The sequence below is a fragment of the Theobroma cacao genome, chromosome 3 (genome assembly GCF_053813885.1).
Source record: "Theobroma cacao isolate CCN51 chromosome 3, ASM5381388v1, whole genome shotgun sequence".
NCBI classification, from domain to species: Eukaryota; Viridiplantae; Streptophyta; class Magnoliopsida; order Malvales; family Malvaceae; genus Theobroma; species Theobroma cacao.
In genome coordinates this window covers 37,504,865-37,514,267 of record NC_142641.1, presented here as the reverse complement: position 1 = coordinate 37,514,267, position 9,403 = coordinate 37,504,865, and the positions used below count along the sequence as shown (strand labels likewise).

Below are 9,403 nucleotides of genomic sequence, written 5' to 3'. Positions count from 1 at the left end.
AATCAATTTAATGTCTCAATTATGTGTGATACTTTATTCACATAAAATATGAATGTAATTATTAAAATTTATATAAAAATTTTAAATCAATCATTATTAATAATTTTAATTTAAATTTTCAAAAATCACATTTAAGTTTGAAACATTGTTAAACCAATAACATTTGGATTTAAGTCGTTTCAACTTAAGTTTAAGCAAAACTAATCAAAGAAATAACAAAGTATCAGCAGAAGTCCGTCACAGACACACAATCCTTATAGAGTAGTAGAGTAGAGACACAAGAAGTCTTTGTAATGTAAGTGTACCATCAAGTTTACAAAGCAAGGCTTTAGAAAGGATGTCCCTCATATTTACAAGCTAAAAAGTAGCCTTAGAAGGGCTACATATATGACTGACTGTTTAGAGGCATGTGAGTAATGGCTAGGAGTTTCAAAATGCAAGAGGGCTCCTCATAGTCAAATCTCGGTCCTACCCTTTTGTGCCGAAGTGTGCACTGTTTGGCTGGTTGATGGGCGCGCAAGTTAGGCGAGCTAGCTTCCCCGGGCCTCAGGCAGTTCTATATCTGTGGCTTGACACAAAAGGGGCTTGCCCATCGAATTGGCAAAATGGACAGGGTTTCCAAGGCCTTAACGACCATCCCACGCACCCGATGCACACCACTAGTCCTTTCAGGCTTCGTAAAGCTTGAGCTGTGACATTTTTGTGAGCTACAGAGAGAGAGAGTGTGTACAAGAAGTTTTTAGGTTGATCTTGAAAATTATTGAGAATGATTTTATTTTAATTTTTAATAATGGAATACTTATTTACTTTGTGAACATAAGTAAGGGATCGAATCATGTAAATTTTTATATTTTTTAATTTGTTTGATTTTTGTGAATTTTATCTTTGTTATTTGTATAACAAATATTGATAAATTTTTTTAAAAAATTATATTAGAAATGAAAAAAAATGAATTTTAATAATTCATATTATGTTTTTCTTAAAATATATTATTCTTTATGAGTATATTTGATGGTGATAAATTGACCATGCATGAATGCTTACATACTGTAACTTTTATATATATGTAAGAGAAAAAATAATTCTCATATAGATATATATTTTTAAAAATAATGTACTAATCTAAGATTATTACAAAACGATTCATATTATAAGTATATGGGTTTTTTTTTAATATTGTTCAAATTTTGGATGTTGAAAATTAACAACCTCAATCTTCAATATTTGTAGTACAAAACGAATAAAATTGACGCCAGTAGTATACATTATCTAATCTAGTTCAATATTATACATTAATGTTGACTGATGATTGAATATTATAGATAACAAATTCAATGTAAAAAGCTCATGAATATTCCTTCTTCGTGGAAGCCTTGACGTGAGAGAAATAGTCTTCGCTTCACCTACCATACTGCACTCTGACATGCACTTCATCAAATTTTATTCTTCATCAACGTGCTCTCAACTTATAATTCTAACTACGTGGCACTGCTCCTTTAAACCTTAGCCTGCATTTCTCTATAAAACCCTATTCATCCCACAATTTCGTCTGGAATTAACAATAATTCAACAGAAAAAAAAAGATGGAAACCCTTAATTTCACACGCCGGCACCACTCCGAGGCAAGACCTCCATCGCCACGGCTACTGCGCAGTAGAAGTGGAACCCCTGCCCTAACTCTTCCAGAAAACAGGGCATCGTCGGTTAACTCGAGCCAAAGCTTCGCTAATAGGTCAAAGTCGACCACGAGGTCATCAAGAATCCAAAGAAACGAAGAGAACGTCAACCCTGCAACCGTCATTTCAAGCATGCAAAAGAAGCCTAATCATCAAGAGAGTAGATCAGATGGGTTTGTTAGGTTCTTGCAGCGTGGCAGTCCGCGTAATTCCGGTACTGCGACGAAGGGATCAAAACCAATTACGAGTTCTCCGTCCGCATGGGCGTTGTCTCCGGGAAGGTCTTCGCCGTTGATGGTGGCAAGGGAACCACAAGGATCTTGTGGGACCGGGGTGAAGGCCAAGTCCTCCAAAGGTGGTGGTGTAGGTGGGGTTTTAAAGTATTTTAGGCAGAAGAAGGTGTCACCTATGCAAGAAGAAGAGTATCACCGATTTCGAGTTTTGTACAATAGGATGTTGCAGTGGAGGTTTGTGAATGCTAGAGCTGAGGTTGCCATGACCGCTGCGAAGATAGATGCGCAGGTAACATTTGACCTGTACAATTCGCCCTGGCTTAGACAAAAATTTTTAAGGACTTGCTTTATGCTCCCTTAAATGTTTTGCTTTTGATCAGGATAAAATTTTTGGTGTGTGGCTTAGAATCTTAAAAATAAGAAACTCCACTTTAGAGAAGAGAATTCTACTGCAAAAGCTGATGCATGAGATCAAGCTACATCGAATTCTAGGCCCTCAATTATGTCTACTCAATGAATGGGTCAAGTTGGAGGGGAAAAATTACGAAGCTGTAAGCAGGGTGATTCGAAAACTCTCGGCGATATTGGTTAGAGTCCCTTTGGTCCAAGATGCAGAGGTATACATGCTCATTATCCACTATTGTACCCTTTTCCAAACATTAACTTTAGCAGAAATATTTCTGCTGCGTTATCCCTTTCTCACCAATCTAATTGCCATATTTCTTCACAATTTTAAGACAACAAATTTGGCTCCGTGGAAATTGCAAAGTTATTGAGTAAGAAAATGATTTTACCACTTGACAGGGAGATGTGGAGTCTATCTACGACGCCATGAGTTCAGCCGTTGCGGTCATGCATGGCATAGAAGCGACAATCATAGAAATCTTCTCACAGGTTCGATCTTTCGGTATATGCCGATTAAAGTTCAATTCGTTTGTAAATTGTGGGCATTTTTTATATGGACGTTTTCATATATATATATATATATATTTTATTCCGTTTTTATGTCACCAGCCGTTGGAGAAATTGCTTTATCTGGTTACTGAGCTTATAAGCATGCTGGAACAGCAAAAAGACTGTTTGGAAGAACTGGAGAAAGTTATCACGTTGGTCCCTCCATTAGTGGTGAGCTAATTACCAGACTCACTACCCAAGATTTAGTCATTATTCCATCCAAATTAAGAAAGGATGGAATTGGAAGCACAATTAGATAAAAATAAATAAATAAATATATATATATTTATGAGGCCCCTGCATAGGTTTAGACTTGTGATGTTGATATGGTGATTGAGAGTTTAGCAAGTTAGAAAAGCTTCATTCAGTGATAAGACGAGAAAAGCCCAATATGGGATAAAACGACCTGCTTGATGGTCATAATCAAATGGGCCTTCGCTCATGTCAATTTAGAACTAAGTAGCTAAAATATTGGCCTCCCACACTTAAACTCGAGATCAAAACTAAAACCTTGAATTTGACGTTGAATATTTTACTTAGTTGTAGTATCTTTTTCTTTCTCCACTTCCTTGCTTTGAATGTGTGTATTTACAAATTTGTGTTTCATAATACAGGTATCTGAGCAGAGTGTACGAGTACATTTCATTCAAGCAGGTATGGAATTGGAGCGATGTCAAATTGATTGAAATGGTTGTGTAAAAAATCAAAATGGAAAAATATGGAGATAGAGGCAGAGATAAAGGGGTGATGGGCGGTGATAACTGTCACTTCTCATTTTTTAATTTTCTTTATTGTTATATGTATAAAATTTGATATATATTATGATTATTTTTACAATTATTTTTCGATCATTTTTCATACAGAATCTTGAATTCATCGTTGTATAAAGATATATTTGATGACAATTTTCAATTTTTAATCGAATTAATACCCTGGAATCATAGGCATGGGACAATTTTTTAGTTAAATTCCCAATTTAAGATACAAATTTTATTCATGTATTACTCTTTTTCTACATTTGACGCAATGAACTTGGAACTATATTTAGATTCTGAGGAATTGATTTTGGATTGTAAGTATAATAATAATGCAGATAAATTTAAAATGTTGATCAATAGATGCGTTTCTGTAAAATAAAATGAATAAAAAAACATTATTCATTACAATTTTTCAGCATCTAATTTCAATCATTATGCCAAACAAAGCTTAAGTGGACTTAGCCCACGTTCACTTATCCATAGAAAAGCAAGCAATGAACTGACATGGACCTTGAGACAGGAAGCCAGTCCAGTAGCCAGGTCTTGCTTACAGGAGCTGCGGTCCAAGGCCAATCTTTTAATGGGGTCTCAAATTTGTGTGTTCATTTTATGCCTCCCGTTGGTCTGGTCATCTTCCCTTTGTGACTTTTGAGGGTTAAACTCAAAAGGACTTGCGCCTTTCAGCCTATTGCATGCATGAAATCAGATGAATTTAATCTTAAGCAAAAATTTTCCTTGCAAGTTATTTCAATATATCTTTTTACCCCTCAAAAGGACAAGTTCAAAGCCAGTGCAATTTGTTTGGTATCATGGAAAACAACGACCATAAAAATGTGTGTTTTTCTGTTTTGTTAACAATGAGATGAACAGTAGACATCAACCTCACTTTATCAATTTGCCTTGGTTTTTTCACTTCAAAGGTGATGTCATTTCACAGCCTGGTCCAAAAAATTTATCTTTTGAATTCATTTTATGGGTTGTTTTTTTATTATTACGATCTAAAATATCTTAGATTTTGATTGAACTTAATCCTCTCTTTTAAGCAATTTTAATAACATATTCTCTCTCAAGCTAATCTGATTCATTTAATTTTTTTTTTAAATACTCTTTATGAGACTCGAATCCTGGTTGATAAAAAAGAAAACTCTTCTCCGTGTTAGTGATAAAAATCATTAACACTCTTCAAATATAAACTGCAATATCATTGTCATAATAGTAATAATAATTCAAATATAACATCAGAGAAATTAGAGCAAGAACACTTGAAAATTCCATTGAGAGAGAAGAAACAAAAAAAGAAGATGAAAATCACTTCTTCCTATACCAATCCCCACCATTTGAAAAATAACAAAAAAAAAAAGAAAAAAAAAAAAAACCCGTAAAATTAATCATATTAACATTCCACTGTAGCCTTTTGTGCTATAGCATCGTCAGTACCATCAGCACCAACATGAACCACACTGCCTCCATTAACTACACTCTCCGGCAGTTTCCTCTTGGGCTTGGCTTCTTGCAGCATCAAGACAACATCCCTCATGGAGGGCCGGTCCGCCGGGTTCCGGCTGGTGCATAACAAAGCAATTGTAAGCATTTGCATCATTTCTTCCCTCACCGATGCACATGATGCCCCGGCATTTTTATCCAGAATGTGGATAATTCCGTCTTTACTCTTAATTTTAGACCTCACCCAATCCACAATGCTGTTCCCATCACCAAACTCCGAATCCACGGATCTTTTTCCACTTAAAATCTCCATTAACACCACCCCAAAGCTATATATATCACTCTTTTCATCAACTTGGAGAGTATAAGCATATTCTGCAAAATGAAAAACAAAAAAACAAGTACAGCGTTAATGATTTGCTGCAAGGCAGACACACCATAAGCCAGAAAACTCCAAATGAAGGCTAAAGTCAAACATGTAACAATCAAAGCTTTGACAAAATTCTCTCAGGGGCCCATTTTATATCTTACAAGGATAAAAAAGCAAAGGAAAAAAAGGTTTGAAAAAAAAAAAGGGCGGGGGGGCTGAAGAAAAAGCAAAGACTGTTCACTCGCAGTAGTGCGCCATCAGCCCTGCGACAGTTACAAAACCGCGCGATGCCAAAAGAAGCAAAGCCGAAAGCACTTTGGTTGGTTGGTTGGTTTGATTTTGGCTTGGTTCTTTGCTGTGCGCACTGCGCAACACAAACGAAGTACCTGGTGGAGTACTCTAGCAATAGCATTAGCCTATGTCTCAAATGGAAAAAAAAAAAAAAAAACTAAAACTAGCAATCGATGGTTTTCCCAGGGCAAAGTATAAAGCATCTGGTTTTCGTTCTTAACTTGCAAAAGCGAGTGTTCACACAACAACAGAAGCTGTGCTGGAAAGCAGATCAAAGGGAGAGGAAGATACACTGAAGATTTGAGAGAAATAAGAAAAAGTGAGATGAATCCTGCACTTTTGGACCGAGAAAAAAATAGTACTAACCCGAACCCACCGCCCAATTCAATGTCAGTTTTGTAATTCTTGGTCTTGCAAACTAAACAAAGTTGTCAAATCATAGGTGAGGTCAATGACATCATAGGTCTGAATCTGATCTTAACCGTTTGTAGATTAAACTTTGATTACAAGGTTGATCCAGATCAGACATGAGTCTACTGTTTAAAATTAATTTCATTGTGAAAAAAGTTTGACCATTTAATAACAGTGATGAGGTGGTCCCATTTTTTGTGGTAAATCGACAAAAGGGAAGAATAAAATAGATTCACCAACCTAGCTGAAAAGTTAGCATTGTCTTCAAACAAATCATCCTTGTGCCACATTTTAATTGCACACACAAACAAAAGTTTACCCAAACTAACAGACAAAATTTATACCATAAACAAAGGGATTATAAGACCTTGCTAACGTGCACCAAACATTACGCGCAGGATAGCAAGATTTTGGTAATCCCAAACTAAGGTGAACCGGAAGGGTATGAAAATGGAGAACGCACCTGGAGCAATGTAGCCATAGGAGCCGGCAATCACCGACATGGACTCATCACTCTGGATCAACTTTGCCACCCCAAAATCTGCCACTCTGGCCTCCATCTCACCGTCTAATAAAATATTACTGGGCTTAAGGTCGCGGTGTACGATCACCGGATCACAGTCATGGTGGAGATAACAGATCCCTTGAGCCACCCCAAGAGCTATTTTGTACCTAGTCACCCAATCAGCCACCAGATTCTCCCCCTTATTCTTGCCATGCAGTAAGTCATCCAAGTTCCCGTTCGGCATGTACTCGTAGAGCAGCATCGTGCACTCCCTGTTGCTGCAACACCCTAACAATCTCACTATGTTACGATGCCTAACGTTCCCTAACACGTCCACCTCTGCCAACACCCCTCTCCTCCGTCTAATGTTCTCTTTATGCTTACCCCACAACTTCTTCACTGCTATGATCTCGCCACCTGGCATCTCCGCTTTGTACACTGTCCCCGTGGACCCCATCCCTATGATCTTATCCGTCATCGACAGGCACTCCAGCACATCATCAGCCGTGAAATTCAACCGCTGGAAGGCGGTTAATTTCCACGGTCCGATCTCTCGATCATCACTAAATCTACGGCTGTAATTCGCGTGGAAACAACGGGTCCCAGCCACGAGGACAAACAAACCAATACCAAAAGCGGCTGCCATAATCCAAACGATAGCTCCAGCCGTTTTCTTAGGCTGCTGCTGCTTGTTACGAACTTCCACGTCACCCGCAGCCATCGCCTCAGCCGGGCACGGCTTCGCTAAAATTCGGCCGCAAAGTCCGTCGTTGCCAGAAAATGAGGAAGGATGTAAATTAGGAAATATTGGACCGGAAGACGGGATTGGCCCGGTTAGCAAGTTGTAGGCAACATTGAAAGTTTCCAAAGTGCTACAGTTTTCGAAGTTTGAAGGGATGGTTCCGGTGAGAAAATTATGGGAAAGATCAACGGCAGTTATTGAAGGAAGCGTCGATATTTCCCATGGGATTATTCCAGTGAACAAATTACGACTTAAATTCAAAGCCAAGAGCTTATCACAATGATCAATGTCCCAGGGGATGCTTCCGTTTAGAAAATTACCTTGGAGTTCGATTTTGTAGACGTTTTTACAGCCGATGAAATCTGGGATTTTGCCCGTGAGTTTGGATGAACTGGCTGAGAAAATCTGCAAGCTTGGTGCACCCCAAATGTTGCTTGGCAATGCGGTGTTGAAAGAGTTCTCGGAGATGTTAAGGAACTGTAATGCTGGTGCATAGCCAAGATCCTGAGGAATCTCACCTGTGAAGCTGTTCCTACTCATGTCGACAAATGTTAAGTTTGTTAAGAGGCCGAATCCGTATGGGATGGTACCGTTGAGAAGATTGTTTTGGATTCGGAATCTTGAAAGGGATGTGCAGTTTACAAGGCTTCCTGGAAGCTCATGCATGAACATGTTGCTAAACAGGATAAGTTTGAAAAGCTTGTTTCCATAGCAAAGATTTGGAGGAATTGGACCAGTGAGAGAGTTTGAAGAGACATCAAGAGACAGTAACTTCCCATTTGAACCTAGTTTCTGCGGGAGAATGCCGCTGAAGTTGTTGTTCCAGAGAAGTAAAGTGTTGAGATTTGGTAACTCACCGACGCCGTCTGGGATTGTACCAGAAAGGTTGTTGCCAATTAAGCTCAACCAGGTTAGCTCTGTTAAAGAAGCTAACCCTTCTGGGATTGTGCCAGTGAGTTGATTGTCGGACAAATCTAGGACCCTGAGAGCTTTCAAGTTTGTGTAACTCACCGGGATTTCACCTGTAAAGCTGTTCTTGAAAAAGTACAAAGCTTCTAGCTTGGTTAAATTGCCAAGCTCTTCCGGAAGTGGACCTGAAAGGGTACAATTTGAGATGTCCAAGTACTTGAGATTGGATAACTGTGCAAATTCTACTGGTACTGTGCCTGAGAAAGCGTTGTAGCCAATCTCTATGCGCTCGAGCTGGGACAAGAATCCTAGTTTAGGTGGTAAAGTGCCTACCAGTGTATTTCCTGCTAAGTCAAGCAACTTTAATCTGGTAAAGCTTCCATAACCAACAGGGATTTCACCTTCAAAGTAGCTGCCCCCGAGATTGAGCTGCTCCAAGAACCGCAAGTGTATAAACTCTTGAGGTAATGGGCCCCTGAAACTGTTGCTGTATGCATTGAAGGTTTTCAAAAACTTAAGCTTGGAAACCCCTGGTGGAAAGGTTGAATTGAAGGAGTTGTGGCTTATATCAAGAGTTCTAAGCTGAGTTAGTTCAAAAATGGCAGGTTGGAGAGGCCCATCAAAGTAATTTGCACTCAAATTCAAGTTGACTAAGCTCGTCAAATATCTGATTTCCGCTGGAATAATACCAGATAGATTGCGTCGAGAGAGATCAAGGGATGTGACTTGAGCTGTTTTAGGATTGCACTTGATACCTGACCATGCACACCAAACCGGGTCTTCAAAATTAGGCTTGGAAAACGTCGGAGTAGGGTCCCAATCTTTGAAAGTGGAGCGAGGGTCTTTGAGGGAGGATTTTATGGAAAGAAGAGAGATCAGAGGGAGAGGAGGTGCAGAAGCAGAGAAGGCTAAGCGAGATGATTTTAGTAGATAGAAGGTGAATGTGAGAAAGAGAAGAAAAGGAGGTTTCATGGTTATGGGGAAGTGGGGAATTTGGTTGGGAGAGGCTTGGTCTTTACAGAGGTAAATTTAAGGGAAGGAAGGTTTTGATGGAGAGAGATGCTTTCGGAGAGTGCTGGGTGCAGAGGGTGTTTCATCATTATGATTAGTT

General features: G+C 38.9%; 2 protein-coding genes across 2 annotated transcripts; one reads left to right on the top strand and one right to left on the bottom strand.

Annotated features, from left to right (window-relative positions):
* Positions 1-2,098: 2,098 nt before the first annotated feature.
* QWRF7 (QWRF motif protein (DUF566)) lies at positions 2,099-3,608 on the top strand. The gene is made up of 5 exons (XM_007038287.3): positions 2,099-2,198; positions 2,290-2,526; positions 2,714-2,803; positions 2,924-3,034; positions 3,478-3,608. Exons 1-5 carry the CDS (start codon positions 2,130-2,132, stop codon positions 3,547-3,549), a joined length of 579 nt encoding a protein of 192 aa, XP_007038349.3. The 5' UTR covers positions 2,099-2,129; the 3' UTR covers positions 3,550-3,608.
* Positions 3,609-4,793: 1,185 nt separating this feature from the next.
* Positions 4,794-9,403, bottom strand: PXY (Leucine-rich repeat protein kinase family protein). The gene is made up of 2 exons (XM_018118333.2): positions 6,600-9,403; positions 4,794-5,439 (listed from the first exon to the last, which is right to left on the bottom strand). The coding sequence occupies exons 1-2, from the start codon at positions 9,262-9,264 to the stop codon at positions 5,015-5,017; spliced, it is 3,090 nt and encodes a 1,029-aa protein (XP_017973822.2). The 5' UTR covers positions 9,265-9,403; the 3' UTR covers positions 4,794-5,014.